Below are 20,392 nucleotides of genomic sequence, written 5' to 3' on the forward strand. Positions count from 1 at the left end.
GTGTCACACCAATCATCGTCGGTGTCACGCCAGTCGTCGTTGGTGTCACACCAATCATCGTTGGTGTCACGCCAATCATCGTCGGTGTCACACCAATCATCGTCGGTGTCACACCAATCATCGTCGGTGTCACGCCAATCATCGTCGGTGTCACACCAATCATCGTCGGTGTCACGCCAATCGTCTTCGGTGTCACGCCAATCATCGTCGGTGTCATGCCAATCATCGTCGGTGGTCATCGGTGTCACGCCAATCATCGTCGGTGTCACACCAATCATCGTCGGTGTTATGCCAATCATCGTCGGTGTCACGCCAGTCGTCGTTGGTGTCACACCAATCATCGTTGGTGTCACGCCAATCATCGTCGGTGTCACACCAATCATCATCGGTGTCACACCAATCATCGTCGGTGTCACACCAATCATCGTCGGTGTCACACCAATCATCGTCGGTGTCACACCAATCATCGTCGGTGTCATGCCAATCATCGTCGGTGGTCATCGGTGTCACACCAATCATCGTCGGTGTCACGCCAATCATCGTCGGTGTCATGCCAATCATCGTCGGTGGTCATCGGTGTCACACCAATCATCGTCGGTGTCACGCCAATCATCGTCGGTGTCACACCAATCATCGTCGGTGTCATGCCAATCATCGTCGGTGTCACGCCAATCATCGTCGGTGTCACACCAATCATCGTTGGTGTCACACCAATCATCGTCGGTGTCACACCAATCATCGTCGGTGATCATCGCTGTCACGCCAATCATCATCGGTGACACACCAATCATCGTCGGTGATCGTCAGTGTCACACCAATCATCGTCGGTGATCGTCACTGTCACATGATAATTGTCGGTGATCTTTGGTGTCATGCCAATCATCACCAGTGGCTCAGTACCCCTCCACCTTCTCTTCCCCTCTGGATCTATGCTGCTACACTCTGTCCATTGACTGAGATCCACTAACTCAACTACCCACTCACCTACCAACTCACTCACCTCCTCACTCACTAACCTACCCACTCACCTAAGCACTCACTCACCTAACCACTCATCTAACCATTCACGTACCCACTCAACTACTCCCTCTCTCAACTACTCCCTCACCTACTCACACACATACCCACTCACTCACCTACCCACTCAGTACCCCCTCCTCTGCGTCTAAGCCCCTACACCGTGACTCAATGCATTGATTGTGATCCATATCTGAACTCCATGGAACACTCAGTAAATATTTAGAAATCGTCCTTAAACTGTCACAGTGCCTTCAGTGGAACAATCGAATGATCAAAATCAGTTGCTGTGACCTTCACAATAACAAACCTTTATTTTAAATAGCAGCGCCCTAAGCACGCACTTGTAGAAAATACACACGGCGCGTGCACACGGTGAATATACACAGAGAAAATACGAATGCATTATGCTCACACACACGCATTAACCATACAAAGAACCCCGTGTAGCCTAACAAACTGTTGGGGCAAGAGCTGTTAGCGAGCACCTATGAAGGCCGGCGCTGCACATGAAGGAGTTGGTGGCCAGCACCACGCCCGGCCGCCTTTGTCTCCCCGGTGGTGATGTTAACACACCGCACCAGGTACCCATTTAAGGCTGAGTCGACCTATGGAAGGCCCAGGACCGGTTCAGATAGTTCGCTATGTAACACGATTTTTTGTCCCTGGGTAGTAAGTGTTATTTGTTTGTATTGCTTATGCCTACAACGTATGACCAGGACTTTATGTTGTAGGAATTACACAAATGCACACCACGTTTTCTCATTGACAATAGGTAGATTTCAAAATATCAATGTCCTGGTCACAAAAGCAAAGTGTTTGGGGAATAATAGCCACTTTCTGCACCTTTTGAGGCATAAGCAATTAGGAAATAACACTTACTACCCAGGAACAAAAATGTAAGGTTTTTTGTTGTTGTTACACGGCATAATAATCACTGGTGTTGGTGACCGTGGGCAGGAATCGAACTCGGGTCGCCGGGTTCGTATCGCAGCGCGCTAACCGCTGCACCACCGCTCCACACTAACCAAACACAACACCTCAGCACAGTCTGATAAACATACTGAGTAAACATACTATAAATATACACACTGTGAACTCATAAACACGTGCATTAAACTCGCTCGTTAAACACACACACACACACGCGCACGCTTAACACAAATGCACCCATTAAACACAATTAAACACACACGCGCGCGCTAAGCATCTAAAGATCCCCCGTATAGCCTACACAGGATGCGGGGGCAAGTGCTGCTTCGCGAGTAGTACGAAGGGGGTGCTGTGGACAGCACCACGCCTGCACCCGGTCGCCTTTGTCTTCCCAGTGATAATGTTTACATAACAGCAGCGGTTTCTCATTTAAGGCTGAGTCGCGGAGGCACAGCACCGGTGCAGATGTTCGCCACTGTAATTGGTCGTGAGCGGGAATCGAACTCGGGCCGCCGAGTTTGCAGGGCCAGTGCCCTAACCACTACACTACCGCTCCACAAAAAAAAAAAACACAAAGACAAAGGTCCCCCTACAGCCTTAGCAGCCTGTTGGGGCAAGTGCTGCTAGCGAGCAGCACCGATCAAGGCCGGAACGGCACACGACGGGGTCGGGTGGCCAACACGACGCACGGCCGCCTTTGTCTCCCCAGTTGCGATGCCTTACGCACCGCAGCAGCTACTCATTTGAGTCTGAGTCGACCTCAGATAATCGTCGCTGCCGTTGGCAGCCGCGAGCGGGAATCGAACTCGGGTTTTTTTTTTTTGCCGGGTTCAGTATAGCGCGGCGCGGCGAACCGCTCGCCACTCCGCTCAACACACTCGCGCACTCACGCACACACTCGTCTCGTCGAGGCGAATTAAACGCGCTCGTTAAACACGGCGACGCACGCAGTCACATTAAAGGCGTAAACAAACACACGAGCGCGTGCACGCTCGCTCGCACGCGCTCGCAGTAAGCCTTAAAGAGCCGCGCGCAACGCACTCGCCCGCCACGCAGATGCGGCTGGGTCGCGTTGTAAAGTCAAACGCTTGGGCAAATCAACAAGGATGGATAGAAGTCAGTCCCGTCGCATCTGCCGAGGCTGACTCTCGGCTGCGGAGGGGAGCTGCCTTCGATGATGGGAAGATTGTAAGTTCAAATCTTGGTTGTGGATTGGGGGGCCGGGGGGGGACGGCTCGGGATTGACTCAGCCCATCATCCCCTCTCCATCCGGAGGTCGATAAAATAGCTGCCGCTTTGTGGATTGTATTCCGCCACTGAGCTCTCTGCAGGGGCTGTTGAGCGGGGAGACGATCGCCAATGATTATTTGAGCAGGAGGTTTGCTTTGATTGTGCCAGGCTAGGTGCACTGTGAGGTCGTCACGTGAAGTGTGGGAGGGGCTCTCGCTGCTGGCATGAGGTCACGACGCAGACCCAGTAGCTGTGGGTTTTACTGATGTGCCCGGCTAGGTGCAGAAGGTCACGGGACATACCCTGGTGTTATTGTTTAAATGAATGAGATGACTACTGGCAGATGCATCATCTGCGCTCCCCACTGTGCCAACTCGCTGCGTTTTTAACCGCCCGGCGCTCCGCTCGTTGTTGTGAGCGTCGCTCCTCTGCCATTCGTTGTTGCTGGACACACGCGTTGAACACAACTTGATACACGTGCAAAGGTAAATGTCCCCCATGTAGCCTTTAACGGGCTGTAGGGACAAGTGCTATTAGCAGGTAGCACTTATGAAGGCCGGTACAGTGCACGAGAGGGTGGGTGTCCAGCATCGCGCCCGGCCACTTTTGTCTCCCCAGTAAAGATGTGACCGGTTCAGATATTCGTCACTGATGTTGGTGGCGATGAGCAGGAATCGAACCCAGGTCGCTGTGTTTCGTAGCGCAGTGCGCTAACCGCTGCGCCACCGCTCCCCACAATAAACACGCACACACACACACACGCTCACTCATACAACACACACGCACAGTCACTCGAAGCAGATGCACACAAGCTTACACACATTTAAAGCACACAAAAAAATTAAACAAAGACAAGACATCACCCGTATAGCCTTAACAGACTTTTGGGGCAAGTGCTGTTTGCGAGTATCACCTAAGAAGGCCGACACGGCACACGAGGGGGTGTGTGACCAGCACCACGCCCAGCCGCCTTTGTCTTCCTCCTGGCGATGTTTTTACGCACCGCACCAGGTACTCATTTGAGGCTGAGTCGACCTTGGGAAGGTCCAGGACCGGTTCGGATTCTCGACACACACACACCCACACACGTGCATATCTGTCAGGCGTATACAAATTTACATACCATATTTACCTAATTATATATATACAATCTATTAGGATTACACGGCCAGGAAATATTGATGAGTAATCTTAATCTCTGATTAAGACCGCATTGTTTACACACGTGCGCGCATGCATACGTGCAAACACAAAGACAAAGATCCTCCCGTATAGACTTTTAACACATTGTTGGGGCAAGCGCTGCCAATCGAGCGGCGCCTACGAAAGGCCGGCACAAGGGGGCGGGTGGCCAACACCGCGCCCGGCCGCCTTTGTCTCCCCGAGCACTGACGTCTGCACACTGCACCAGGTACTCGCGTGAGGCTGAATTGGCCTTGGCGAGGCTACATGGGGGACCTTTTGCGTTTGCCTTCGTCAGCTCACAGCGCAACTGAAACCTGGCGACCTGGGTTCGATTTTACGCTCACCGCCACCAAAAAAAAAACAGTGGCGATTATTCGAACCGGTCCTGCGGCCTCCCCTAGGTCGACTCAACCTTAAATAAGTTACCTGGTGCGATGTGTGGTAAACATCGCCACCGGGGAGACAAAGAGGGCCGGCCCTGGTGCTGGCCACCCATTCCCCCCTCGTGTGCCCGGCGCCGGCCTTCAAAGGTGCTACTCGCTCACTGCACTTGCCCCAGTAGTTTGTTGAGGCTATACGGGGCATCTTTGTCTTGGCAAGTCACATCAGCGTCTCGTTGCGCCGTGAACAGCCGGTGGACGGGTCACAGACGAGCGATGCTTTGTGGGTGCGCTCGTGAACAAAGCTTGCCCTTACTTTCCGAAAAAAAATAAAGGCTATACGGGGGACCTTTGTCTTTATTCCTTTATTCTGTGTGTGTGTGTGTGCAGGCTATGACCATGGGGATGATCACAGAGTATTACCACTACATCTTCACTACTCTGGTGAGTGAGACACCGTCTGCTAAAATCGCCGGCACTGATGAATTGCCCGCGGGCGTTATCAATCAAATCTAGACTCGCAGTAAGCACACACGTGGGTGTGTGTGCGTGTGTGTTGGTGGGGGTGGTGTGTGTGTGGGATGGTCGTGTGTGTGTGTGTGTGCAGTGGGTGGGTGGCGTGTGGGTGGGGTGTGTGTGGGGTGTGTGTGTGGGGGGTGTGTGTGTGGGTGGTGTGTGGTGTGTGTGTTCGTGGTGTGTGCATGGCGTGGGTGGGGTGTGGGTGGGCTGTGTGGGGTGTGTGTGGGGTGTGTGTGTGGGGTGTGTGTGTGGGTGGTGTGTGGTGTGTGTGCGTGTGGGGTGGGTGTGTGAGTGGACACACACGAGGTGAGTGAGTGGACACACACGTGGTGAGTGAGTGGACACACACGTGGTGAGTGAGTGGACACACACGTGGTGAGTGAGTGGACACACACGTGGTGAGTGAGTGGACACACACGTGGTGAGTGAGTGGACACACACGTGGTGAGTGAGCGGACACACACGTGGTGAGTGAGCGGACACACACGTGGTGAGTGAGCGGACACACACGTGGTGAGTGAGCGGACACACACGTGGTGAGTGAGTGGACACACACGTGGTGAGTGAGTGGACACACACGTGGTGAGTGAGTGGACACACACGAGGTGAGTGAGTGGACACACACGTGGTGAGTGAGCGGACACACACGTGGTGAGTGAGCGGACACACACGTGGTGAGTGAGTGGACACACACGTGGTGAGTGAGTGGACACACACGTGGTGAGTGAGTGGACACACACGTGGTGAGTGAGTGGACACACACGTGGTGAGTGAGTGGACACACACGTGGTGAGTGAGTGGACACACACGTGGTGAGTGAGTGGACACACACGTGGTGAGTGAGTGGACACACACGTGGTGAGTGAGTGGACACACACGTGGTGAGTGAGTGGACACACACGTGGTGAGTGAGTGGACACAAGTAAATGGACGCAGTTTATTCCATCCATTAACTAGTTCGTTTATTTCCACATATATATGAAAGGCAAAGTTGTGAATATGTGTGTCTGTTCAAAATGTTTAGCGTACTTCCCGACATGCAACAAACTGGAAATTTGCCATGTGGGTACTTTCCAGACTATGCACCATGCAAAAATTATAAAAATACATTTTTTTTGGGGGGGGGGGGAGCTCAATAATGCGTATTTTTTTTCCACGGCAAGTGAGCTGTGACGTCAGATCTGTCACGTGACCCGCGCATGTGGAAGCGTAACGCATTGTAGTGTAGTGGTTAGCGCGCCGCGCTACGAACCCGGCGATCCGAGTTCAAATCCCGCTCACGGCCACCACCGGTGACGATTATTTTAACCGGTCCTGGGTCTCCCCTAGGTCGACTCAGCCTCAAACAATTAAGTGGTGTGGTGTGTGAACATCGCCTCTGGGGAGACAAAGGCGGCCGGGCGTCGTGGTGGCCACCCACCCGGCCGCCTTTGTCTCCCTACACACCGCACCAGATACTCATTTGAGGCTGAGTCTACCTAGGGCTGGACCTCACGCACAAAGATCCCCCGTATAGCCTTCACCAGACTGCTGGGGCAAGTGCTGTTAGCGAGTAGCAGCGCCTATGAATTCACTAACAAGAGACAAAGACGCCCCGTATAGCCTTCACCAGACTGTTGGGGCAAGTGCTGTTAGCGAGTAGCAGCGCCTATGAAATCACTAACAGAGACAAAGACGCCCCGTATAGCCTTCGCCAGACTGTTGGGGAAAGTGCTGTTAGCGAGTAGCAGCGCCTATGAATTCACTAACAAGAGACAAAGACGCCCCGTATAGCATTCGCCAGACTGTAGGGGCATGTGCTGTTAGCGAGTAGCAGCGCCTATGAATTCACTAACAAGAGACAAAGACGCCCCGTATAGCCTCCGCCAGACTGCTGGGGCAAGTGCTGTTAGCGAGAGGCAGCATCCCGTGAATACCGACACGGCTCACGAAAGGTTGGGCCGCCTTTGTCTCCCCCGGGTGGCGATGTGAACGACACTGGCGTTGGCCGCGAGCGTCGATCGATCTCGGGGTCTCGAAGCGCCACGCCACCGCTCCCCCGCGACACCCACACGGGCGCGCTGCCTCCACCCCCCACCCGTAGCTCAGGTTCTGCCGGAACCTGAGCTCGAATCCACGTGAACTCCGCTTCGCCAACCCGGCACCGCTCCTCGAGAGCAGTGGCTTAGGATGATTGAGCGAGAGAGAGGGGGGGGGGGCGCGTAGACACGCCTGGCTGCGCTGCGCGTACGTTGAAGAGCGTTTCGCAAGCGTCCGACGTGGCCGGAGAATGCCAACGAGCTAAACAGCACAGCGCAGTCCTAAAGCCATGAGCTGTGAATCTGGATGGTGACTCAAAAGTGCAGAGCTCCAGTGCCTTCACCAATATTGGGAGGACGAGCGTTACCAGACGGCCGCAGAAGCGAATGCAATGGCCCTTGCCATAGGTAATGTGGAATTTCCACCGCTGGAACAGGGACTGCGAGCAAAGACTAGCATCGCTCCACGCTGACTTCACTTCCATTGTATGTCACTACGTAACACGATTTGTCTTCCTGGGTAGTAAGTGTTATTTTCTAATTGATTATGCCTCGAAAGTACAGAGAAGTGGCTATTATTATTATTCCCCACAAACGTTGCTTTTGTGACCAGGACTTTAGGTGAAGGAATGACACAAATGCACACCGCGTTTTCTTAATTGACAATAGCGACATTTCTAAATATCACTGCTGTGTATAATATACACTTTCTGTACTTTTGAGGCATAACAATTAGGAAATAACACTTACTACAAAAGAATATATAGATTTTGTGTCTTACACAGTGAATTCTTCGCCATCGTGGTCGTCACTGTCGGGTCGATAGACACACAGCCGCTCCGTGTGATCGCAATCAGCATTGATCGTGCCGTGATTGTAACGTGCGATGCGAAAGAAGTTTAGCACACGTAGACCGCGCCTCCGATGAGCACGGTGGGCTACGTATGGTGCAGAGAAAGTTGGACGATGCTGCGCCACACCACCACCAACACAACCAACACCAACACCACCAACACCACCAACACCACCACCAACACCACCACCAACACCACCAACACCAACACCACCACCAACACCACCACCAACACCACCAACACCAACACCACCACCAACACCACCAACACCACCAACACCACCACCAACACCACCACCAACACCACCAACACCACCACCAACACCACCAACACCACCAACACCACCACCAACACCACCAACACCACCAACACCACCACCAACACCACCAACACCACCACCTACATCACCACCACCATTCATTCATTCGGCGTTCACCAACAAACCACTCACTCACCCACCCTCATCACCCACTCACTCACCCTCCCACCCTCACCACCCACCCACCCTCACCACCCACTCACCCACCCACCCTCACCATCCACTCACCTACCCACCCTCACCAACCACCCACCCACCCACTCACCCACCCACTCTCACCACCCACTCACCCACCCACCCTCATCACCCACCTACCCTCACCACCCACTCACCCACCCACTCACCTATCCACCCTCACCACCCACTCACTCACCCACCCAACCCTCACCACCCACTCACTCACCCACCCACTCACCCATCCACCCTCACTACCCACTCACCCACCCACCCTCATCACCCACCCACCCACTCACCCACCCACTCACACCACCCACTCACCAATCCACCCTCATCACCCACCCACCCTCACCACCCACTCACCCACCCTCACCACCCACTCACCCACCCACTCACCCATCCACCCTCACCACCCACTCACCCACCCACCCTCATCACCCACCCACCCACCCACTCACCCACCCACCCTCACCACCCACTCACTCACCCACCCTCACCACCCACTCACCCATCCTCACGACTCACCCACCCACCCTCACCACCCCCCACACCCTCACCACCCACTCACCCATCCTCACGACTCACTCACCCACCCACCCTCACCACCCCCCACACCCTCACCACCCACTCACCCATCCTCACGACTCACTCACCCACCCACCCTCACCACCCCCCCACCCTCACCACCCCCCCACCCTCACCACCCCCCAAACCCTCACCACCCACTCACCCACCCTCACCCTCACCACCCCACCCCCGCCAGGACCTATTCGCCCTCAGCCTGGATCGCTACCGCTACACGGGCGTCAACGTCACGGGGTTCCGACTCATGAGCCTCGACAGACCCAGCGTGGAGGCCGTCCTCGACCGCTGGAGCATGGAGCGCGTGGGCCCACCGCAGCCACCGACGTATCAGCAGCAGCAGCAGCGGCAGCAGCAGCAGCAGCAGCAGCAGGGGCTGCAGGCCTCCGTCATGACGGTAGCTGTCGCATAGCTATCTGCGGCGGCAGCAGCAGCGTGAGCAGCAGTAGCAACAGGAGCAGCAGTAGCAACAGACATCAGTAGCAACAGCAGCAACAGCAGCAGTAGTAACAGCAGCAGTAGCAGCAGTGACATCAGTAGCAACAGCAGCAGTAGCAGCATCAGTAGCAACAGCAGTAGCAGCAATGACATCAGTAGCAACAGCAGCAGTAGCAACAGCAACAGTAGCAGCAGTGACATCAGTAGCAACAGCAGCAGTAGCAACAGCAACAGTAGCAGCAGTGACATCAGTAGCAACAGCAACAGCAGCAGCGGTGACATCAGTAGCAACAGCAGCAGTAGCAACAGCAGCAGTAGCAGCAGTGACATCAGTAGCAACAGCAGCAGCAGGGACAGCAGTAGCAACAACAGCAGTGGCAGCAATGACATCAGTAGCAACAGCAGCAGTAGCAGCATCAGTAGCAACAGCAGTAGCAGCAATGACATCAGTAGCAACAGCAGCCGTAGCAACAGTGACATCAGTAGCAACAGCAGCAGTAGCAACAGCAGCAATAGCAACAGACATCAGTAGCAACAGCAGCAGTAGCAACAGCAGCAGTAGTAACAGCAGCAGTAGCAGCAGTGACATCAGTAGCAACAGCAGTAGCAGCAATGACATCAGTAGTAACAGCAGCAATAGCAACAGTGACATCAGTAGCAACAGCAGCAGTAGCAACAGCAGCAGTAGTAGTAACAGTGACATCAGTAGCAACAACAGCAGCAGTAGTGGTAACAGTGACATCAGCAGCAACAACAGCAGCAGCAGTAGTAACAGTGACATCAGTAGCAACAACAGCAGCAGCAACAGCAGCAGCAGCAGCAACAGCAGCAGTAGTAGTAACAGTGACATCAGTAGCAACAGCAGCAGCAGTAGTAACAGTGACATCAGTAGCAACAACAGCAGCAGCAACAGCAGCAGCAGTAGTAGTAACAGTGACATCAGTAGCAACAGCAGCAGCAGTAGTAACAGTGACATCAGTAGCAACAACAGCAGCAGCAACAGCAGCAGCAGCAACAGCAGCAGTAGTAGTAACAGTGACATCAGTAGCAACAGCAGCAGCAGTAGTAACAGTGACATCAGTAGCAACAACAGCAACAGCAGCAGCAGCAGCAACAGCAGCAGCAACAGTAGCAGCAGCACGTTCGTTGAACTTCTTTCGCAACGTCCGTAGCCAACCCGGCCGAGGACTGACAACACACTAAACAACACAACAACAACAACAGGCAGCAGCTCTAAATAAATGAGTTTTGTCGATCGAGATGATGATGATGATGATTTACAAGTGCACTGCTCCCCAGTGAGCATCCTCAAATCGGAACGGAAGAGCGTTCCAGACGGACCGCGGAAGCGCGGCTGAAAGCGCCGTGCGATGGCGATGCGTGTGGTGACCGCTGCCTCTGCTGATGCTGCTGCTGGGAGAATGAGCCGAGCTGGGCGCGTGAAGGTGGTTTTAATATCGCATCGACGAGACCGATCGAGCGAGCGAGCGAGCGAAGTTTCGTGCGCGTGGTTCACGTGTGGCGAGCACTTTTGCGTTGGGCATCAACGGCATCCGATGAGGAGCGGCCCGCACGGGGCAAAATCTTTGACTCCGCGACCCCGATGGCTCGGGGCCAGGATTTTCGGGTAGGGTGGGAGCAAACCCCCTCCAGCAATGAGAAGTGATAGATAGGAGTTGTTAGTTAGTAGGGAGTTGTTAGCAAGCGAGGAGTCGTTAGTAAGGAGTTGTTAGTAAGCAAGGAGTTGTTAGTAAGTAGTTGTTAGTAAGGAGTTGTTAGTAGTAAGGAGTTGTCAGTAAGTAAGGAGTTGTTAGTAAGGAGTTGTTAGTAAGGAGTTGTTAGTAAGTAAGGAGTTGTTAGCAAGTAAGGAGTTGTTAGTTAGTAAGGAGTTGATAATAAGTAAGGAGTTGTTAGTAAGTAAGGACTTGTCCCATGCTTGTTACACGACGCGTGTGTAGCGATGACGCAGACATCGATGGCGAGGGGTCGAATTGGAACCGCGTGGTGTGATCGGCATCGCGCTCGCTGAAGGTGTCGATGCCTTCAGGGAAGTCGTGGACTCTGTAGACGCAACTGTGCACAATTCTGTGAGTCACTTACAACTGCTTTGCCGTTACTTATTGCCATTTATGGACTCAGACTATTGTCCTATCATCTCATAGAGTCCCTGGCACATCATAAAACGCTACACAGTGGCAGTGGGGGGTCGCAAAATGCCGATTTATCACTAATAAACCCCAATGATCCGATCGAAATTAGGGATTTCGATCGGATCATTGGGGGGGGGCACGTGCCACCCCCCCCACCCCACCCATTCTCACTCACCCTCCTGTGCCCCGACTGGACAACTGTGTGCAAATAAAATCAAAGAGCTTCATAGCTCATCGGATTCTGATTCTGGGGTGCAGACGGACGCGGCGCTGATGTACGACGCTGTGCACGTGGTGTCGCTCGCGTCGCAGCGCTCAGGACAGATGACCGTCAGCTCCCTGCAGTGCCACCGGCACAAGCCCTGGCGCTTCGGATCGCGCTACATGGCGCTCATCAAGGAGGTGCGACGCGCCGCTCGCTCGCTCGGTCACTCACGCACCCGGTCGGTCAGTCAGTCACGTGCTCGGTCAGTCACTCACACACTCGGTCAGTCAGTCACACGCTCGGTCAGTCACTGACACGCTCGGTCGGTCAGTCACGCGCTCGGTCAGTCAGTCAGTCACGTGCTCGCTCGGTCACTCACACACTCGGTCGTTCAGTCAGTCACGCGCTCGGTCAGTCACTCACACACTCAGTCGGTCACTGACACGCTCGGTCAGTCACTCACACACTCGGTCGATCAGTCACACACTCGGTCGATCAGTCACACACTCGGTCAGTCACTGACACGCTCGGTCAGTCACTCACACGCTCGGTCGTTCAGTCAGTCACACGCTCGGTCAGTCACTCACACGCTCGGTCGGTGAGTCAGTCACATGCTCGGTCAGTTAGTCACATGCTCGGTCGATCAGTCAGTCACTCGCTCGGTCGGTCACTGACACGCTCGGTCAGTCAGTCACTCACACGCTCGGTCAGTCACTCACACACTCGGTCGTTCAGTCACTCACACACTCAGTCAGTCACTCACACGCTCGGTCAGTCAGTCACTCACACGCTCGGTCGGTCAGTCGGCATTGTCCAAGCCAGGTGGGGGTTTTATTGTTTTTGAAGCAGTGAGGATACCTGGTCGACCTTTAAGACGGGGGGGAGGGGGGGTAACAGCCAGTGGAAAATGAGGCATTGGCAATGTTGGTAGTAATAACGTTGGTAGTAATAATAATGTTGGTATAATGTTGGTAATAATAATGTTGGTAATAATAATGTTGGTATAATGTTGGTAATAATGTTGGTATAATGTTGGTAATAATGTTGGTAATAATAATCAGTTTAACACGTAGGCTTTCGCGACCAATATTATTCATAATAAAGGTTTTTGGGTTAGATCGCGTTATTTATAAATGTGTCGTAACCCTCCACCACCCGACACGGCCAATCAGCAAAAAAGTGTCACGTTGACAAAAGACAAATAATTCACTACTTTAGCCCACCGGTGTGTTGAAGAGTGAATCCACAACATTTACAGTTTGAGTACGACGTTTCGCTGGTAATTGCATCCAGCATCATTTATAAATAACGCGATTTAACCCAAAAAACCTTTATCATTGGTAATAATAATGTTGGTATAATGTTGGTAGAAATGTTGGTGGTAATATTGGTAATAATGTTGGTATAATGTTGGTAGAAATGTTGGTAGTAATGTTGGTAATGATGCCGGTAGTAATGTTGGTAGTAATGTTGGTAGTAATGTTGGTAATGATGCCGGTAGAAATGTTGGTAGTAATGTTGGTAATGATGCTGGTAGTAATGTTGGTAGTAATGTTGGTAATGATGCCGGTAGTAACGTTGGTAATGATCTTGATTTGAAGCTTTCGTGATTGCAGGAATCCATAGTCTTTGGATCTTTCGGTAAAGTCACGTAGAGCATAACAAAAAAATTAATATAACAAAAAATAATATATCACGACATTTCGATCACAACGCAAGCGGTAGTCCTCGGGCATAAAAAAAATAAATCCAGCTGTGGATTTTTTTTTCCCCGCCTGGGGACGACCATTTGTGTTGCGATCGAAACGTCGTGATGAATTATGCTTCGTTTCATTAATTTTTTTTCTACCTACGTGACTTTACCGAAAAAAACCACAGACGTCGGTAATGATGTTTGCAAGTTGAACAGACCGCCAGGGAGAATATCCAGAGGAGATGTCTTGATGTGAAGTGAACGAATTCGGGCCAATACATCATTTGAAGAAACTGGTGTGAATGAGGACTAGAAGAGAGTTAGTGGGGGGGGGGGTGTTGAGGACGTGAATTTTGTCTGACACTTGTGTGTCTGTGTGTGTGCACATAGCCTGGCACAAGCGTCGTGGTGACGTTACCGCCACTTAGTGGCGAATGCCGGTTGTTATTGTCTGTGTGTGTGTCTGTGTGTCTGTGTGTGTGTCTGTGTGTGTCCGTGTGTGTCTGTGTGTGTGTGTGTCTGTGTGTGTCTGTTTGTATCTGTCTGTGTGTGTATCTGTGTGTGTGTGTCTGTGTGTATCTGTGTGTTTGTGTCTGTGTGTGTCTGTCTGTGTGTGTATCTGTCTGTGTCCGTGTGTGTCTGTGTGTATGTCTGTGTGTGTATCTGTGTGTTTGTGTCTGTGTGTATCTGTCTGTGTGTGTCTGTGTGTGTGTCTCTGTGTGTTTGTGTCTGTGTGTATCTGTCTGTGTGTGTGTATGTGTGTGTGTGTATCTGTGTGTTTGTGTCTGTGTGTATCTGTCTGTGTGTGTATGTGTGTGTGTCTGTGTGTGTATCTGTGTGTGTGTGTCTGTGTGTATCTGTGTATTTGTGTCTGTGTGTATCTGTCTGTGTGTGTCTGTGTGTGTGTCTGTGTATATGTGTGTGTCTGTGTGTGTGCGTGCGTGTCTGTGTGTGTATGTGTGTGTGTATGTGTGTGTGTCTGTGTGTGTGTCTGTGTGTGTGTGCGTGCGTGTGCTGCATATATAAAACGGACACCTGCAGCCCCGCGTGTTTTTTTCTTCAATATAATAGATCGTCACTTTACGGGAGCTCGACGTCCGAGAATGATAGCTGCTGATGATACGGCGTCGTTTGTGCAAAACTGCGACTCCGTGTTAACTTTACAACGGATTTTCGGAAAGAATCAAAAGCGAACGCCCAGCGGCCAGCAACAAACGGCGCGATTACGGTTGTGATGGATAAGAGTGTCACACTTTTATATCGGAAGTGAGCAAAAACGATGTATTTGTTATTCTTGTTGTAAGAGATTGGTGAGGGGGGGGGGAGACGAGACGATGGTGACTGTAATGGAGATGATGGTGATGATGATAGGAGGGGATTCCAGAGAAGTGAGGTAACCTGCAGTGTGGTGAGTGGGTGGGTGGGTAAGTGAGTGGGTGAGTGGGTGGGTGGGTGAGTGGGTGGGTGATTGAGTAGGTGGTTGAGTGAGCAAGTGGTTGAGTGAGTAGGTAGTTGAGTGAGTGTGTGGGTGAGATAGGTGGGTGAGTGAGTGGGTGAGTGAGTGGGTGAGTTAGTGGCGGAGTCAGTAGGTGGGTGAGTGAGTGTGTGGGTGAGTGGGTGAGATAGTAGGTGGGTGAGTGGGTGAGTCAATAAGCCAGTGTGTGTATACGTGTGTGTAGCGGTAAGCGTGATTTGTCTTGACTCTGTCTGTCAAGATGCACACAGACACACACATGCGTGTGTGTGTCTGTGTGTCTTTATTTTGTGTGTGGCTGTGTGAGTGTGCGTATGGGGGAAGCAGTGGTGTAGTGGCTATCGCTACGCTGCGCTACAAACCCGGTGACCTGTGTTCGATTCCGCTCGCGGCCAACGCCGGTGACAATTATTTGAACCGATCCTGGGCCTCCCCCTAGGTCGACTCAGCCTGAAATGAGTACCTGGTGTGGTCAGGGCGTGGTGCTGGCCACCCACCCCCTTGCGCGCCGTTCCGGCCTCAATCGTTTCTCGCGAACAGCACTTGCTCCAACAGTCTGTTAAGGCTACGCGGGGGATCTTTGTCTTTGTGTCGTCTATGGCACACAACGTTCACGTGGAGTGCAGGAGGAGGAGGAGGAGGAGGCGGTGCTCATTATCCAACACTGCCAGTGAACATTACCACTCGTCCCAACTAAACACGAGTAGCAGAGAGAGAGCGAGAGAGTGAAGAGCCACACACACACAGAGAGAGAGAGAGACAGGGCGATAGCGAGTGGCTCGTTAACTCGATTTAGAGAGCCCCGTCCGTCCTGGGGTTTGTTGTTGCGTGTTCCCGGGAACAACTGGAAGCGGTATCGCCCCGAGTACAAAGACGCAGAGAGCTCTCCCCAACTCTCCCCAACTCTCCTCCTCCTCCTAACACCGCCTTGCCACACTCGAGAAATACCCCCCGGGGATCGGTGGGGGGTCAGTGGGGGGTAGGGAGGGGGTGGGGGGTAGGGAGGGGGTGGGGTGGGTAGGGAGGGTGTGGGTGGTAGTGAGGGTGGTGGTGGTAGGGAGGGGGTGGGGTGGCTAGGGAGGGGGGTGGGTGGTAGGGAGGGTGTGGGTGGGTGGTAGGGAGGGTGTGGGTGGTAGGGAGGGTGGTGGTGGTAGGGAGTGGGTGGGGGTAGGGAGTGGGTGGGTGGTAGGGAGGGTGTGGGTGGGTGGTAGGGAGGGTGTGGGTGGGTGGTAGGGAGGGTGTTGTCGGGTAGGGGCACGGTCGGCCTCACGATGCCCGTGGCGACGTCACTTGAGCCGGTAACGCTGGTGCAGCAAGTCGTGCTCCCATCCCCGGTGTTCCACAACAATGCAAACACAAACAATAATAATAATAATTAAAATGTATAATGCGGCATTCCATCCTGAGATCCTAATCCGCAATGCATGGAAAGCAGTGAAATAAAAACAAACCAGGGCAGCCGACCAAGATTTTAAGTCCACTTTATAGAGATGGGTCTTCAAAGCAGACTTAACAAGGTGCCCGGAGTGAGGCTTCCCGCAAGCAATATTATCCACGATGAATGTTTTTTTATTGTTGTTTCGGAGTTAGATCGCGTAAAATAACAAAAAATGAATTAAATTCCGGCAAATCGCCAGATGTTGTAGTCGTAATTACTGGCGACACGTCGGTTTACTCGGATTGTAAATGTTGTCGCTTTGGCTCTCCAGCACACAATCGGTGTGCTGTACTAGTACACTACACTATACACTACACTATATACTACACTATACACTAGTGCTGTACAAGTACACTACACTATACACACTACACTATACACTAGTGCTGTACTAGTACACTACACTATACACACTACACTAGTGCTGTACTAGTACACTACACTATACACTACACTATACACTAGTGCTGTACTAGTACACTACACTATACACACTACACTATATACTACACTATACACACTAAACTATACAATATATACTACACTATACACACTACACTATATACTACACTATACACTAAACTATACACAAGTGCTGTACAAGTACACTACACTATACACACTACACTATACACTAGTGCTGTACTAGTACATTACACTATACACTACACTATACACTATACTATACACTAGTGCTGTACTAGTATTCTACACTATGCACTACACTATATACTACACTATACACTAGTGCTGTACTAGTACACTACACTATACACTACACTATACACTACACTATACACTAGTGCTGTACTAGTATTCTACACTATACACTACACTATACACTACACTATACACTAGTGCTGTACTAGTATTCTACACTATACACTAGTGCTGTACTAGTATTCTACACTAGACACTACACTATACACTACACTATACACTAGTGCTGTACTAGTATTTTACACTATACACTACACTATACACTACACTATGCACTAGTGCTGTACTAGTATTCTACACTATACACTACACTATACACTAGTGCTGTACTTGTATTCTACACTATACACTACATTATACACTACACTATACACTACACTATATACTAGTGCTGTACTAGTATTCTACACTATACACTACACACTACACTATACACTACACTATACACTACACTATACACTACACTATACACTAGTGCTGTACTAGTATTCTACACTATACACTATACTATACACTAGTGCTGTACTAGTACACTACACTATACACTACACTATACACTAGTGCTGTACTAGTATTCTACACTATACACTACACTATACACTACACTATACACTAGTGCTGTACTAGTATTCTACACTATACACTACACTATACACTAGTGCTGTACTAGTATTCTACACTATACACTACACTATACACTATACTATACACTAGTGCTGTACTAGTATTCTACACTATACACTAGTGCTGTACTAGTATTCTACACTAGACACTACACTATACACTACACTATACACTAGTGCTGTACTAGTATTTTACACTATACACTACACTATACACTACACTATGCACTAGTGCTGTACTAGTATTCTACACTATACACTACACTATACACTAGTGCTGTACTTGTATTCTACACTATACACTACATTATACACTACACTATACACTACACTATATACTAGTGCTGTACTAGTATTCTACACTATACACTACACACTACACTATACACTACACTATACACTACACTATACACTACACTATACACTAGTGCTGTACTAGTATTCTACACTATACACTATACTATACACTAGTGCTGTACTAGTACACTACACTATACACTACACTATACACTAGTGCTGTACTAGTATTCTACACTATACACTACACTATACACTACACTATACACTAGTGCTGTACTAGTATTCTACACTATACACTACACTATACACTAGTGCTGTACTAGTATTCTACACTATACACTACACTATACACTAGTGCTGTACTAGTCTCGAACTGGCCACGTTCTGCTTACGTGACAACCCTTACTAGTTGGTTCGCTGTGTCGGGTGGTGGCGGGCTTAACGACACATTTATATATTTACGCCATCTAATCCAATACAAAAAAACTCTCTCATGGACGTATGCGCGTGTTTGTTGAACTTCTCCTGCACCGTACGTAGCCAACCGTGATAATCGCAGATCTCGAAAGCTAAGCAGGTTTGAGCTTGGTTGGTACTTGCATGGACAATGCTGCTGCTGATGATGTCCATGATGATGCCGCTGCTATCGATGCTGATGATGCTGCTATCGATGCTGATTACGATGATGGTACTGATGATGGTGCAATCGATGATGCTGACGATGCTGCTGATCCTGCTATTGACGATGCTGCTAATAATGCTATTGATGATGATGATGATGCTGCTGCTGACGCTGCTATTGATGATGCCGCTTACGATGATACTACTGATGATGCTAGTATCGATGATGATGATGATGCTATCGATGATGGTGCTGATGCTTCTATCGATGATGCTGCTGCTATCGATGATGCTGCTATTGATGATGCTGCTATCGATGATGCTGATGCTGCTGCTATCGATGCTGCTGCTGCTATCAATGATGCCGATGATGCAGCTGATGCTGCTATTGATGATGCTGCTAATACTGCTATTGATAATGATGATCCTGCTGACGCTGATATTGATGATGCCGCTTACGATAATACTACTGATGATGCTAGTATCGATGATGCTGCTATCGATGATGGTGCCGATGCTTCTATCGATGATGCTGCTATCGATAATGCTGCTATTGATGATGTTGCTATCGATGATGCTGGTATTGATGATGCTGCTATCGATGATGCTGATGCTGCTGCTATCGATGCTGCTGCTGCTATCAATGATGCCGATGATGCAGCTGATGCTGCTATTGATGATATTGCTTGTGATGATGGTTGCTGCTGCTGCTGCTGCTTGCAGGCACAGTGGGAGGGCCTCACGGGGCGTCTGACGTTCAACCGGAGCAATGGACTGCGCACAGACTTCGACCTGGATGTGATCAGCCTGAAGGAGGACGGCCTCCAGAAGGCGAGGCAACTCGTCACGAGCAACCTTGACACGAGCGTCTCTGCACACGCGACACTGCACCACCATCATCACCACCATCATCACTATCATCATCACCACCGTCATCACCATCGTCATCACTATCATCATCACTATCATCATTACCATCATCATCACCACCATCATCACTAGCATCATCACCACCATCATCACCATCGTCATCACTATCATCATCACCACCATCATTACCATCGTCATCACTATCATCATCACTATCATCATCACCACCATCATCACCATCGTCATCACTATCATCATCACTATTATCATCATCACCATCATCATTACCATCATCACCATCATCATCACCATCATCACCATCATCATCACCGCCACCATCATCGCCATCGCCGCCACCACCACCGCCACCGCCGCCACCACCAGAGTTCAATGAGTTCCACTCCGCGGTTTCAGTACATAACTCTTTGCATGTGTGTGCGTGCGTGCGGGTGCGTGTGTGTGTGTCACTGTGTGCGTGCGGGTTTATGGGGGGCGATATTGTAGCGGTTAGCGCGCTGCGCTATGAACCTGGCGACCCGGGTTCGATTCCCGCTCACGGCCAACACCAGTGACGATTATCTGAACCGGTCCCGGGCCTCCCCTAGGTCGACTCAGCCTCAAATGAGTACCTGGTGCGGTGTGTAAA

At 50.8% G+C, this 20,392-nt stretch overlaps 1 protein-coding gene across 3 annotated transcripts in view; it reads left to right on the plus strand.

The window, feature by feature from the left end:
• The window catches only part of LOC116955637 (glutamate receptor ionotropic, kainate 2-like), a 112,853-nt gene that overhangs the window by 51,749 nt on the left and 40,712 nt on the right, over positions 1-20,392 (plus strand). For all 3 annotated transcript variants that reach the window (XM_076053278.1, XM_076053280.1, XM_076053279.1), the window contains exons 7-10: positions 5,136-5,189; positions 9,396-9,611; positions 12,061-12,204; positions 19,600-19,707. In XM_076053278.1, coding sequence (XP_075909393.1) covers positions 5,136-5,189; positions 9,396-9,611; positions 12,061-12,204; positions 19,600-19,707 — 522 coding nt within the window. The remainder of the gene's footprint in view (positions 1-5,135; positions 5,190-9,395; positions 9,612-12,060; positions 12,205-19,599; positions 19,708-20,392) is intronic.

This window comes from Petromyzon marinus, chromosome 60 (assembly GCF_048934315.1).
Source record: "Petromyzon marinus isolate PM22_M1 ecotype Great Lakes invasive population chromosome 60, UKy_Petmar_22M1.pri1.0, whole genome shotgun sequence".
Classification (NCBI taxonomy): domain Eukaryota; kingdom Metazoa; phylum Chordata; class Hyperoartia; order Petromyzontiformes; family Petromyzontidae; genus Petromyzon; species Petromyzon marinus.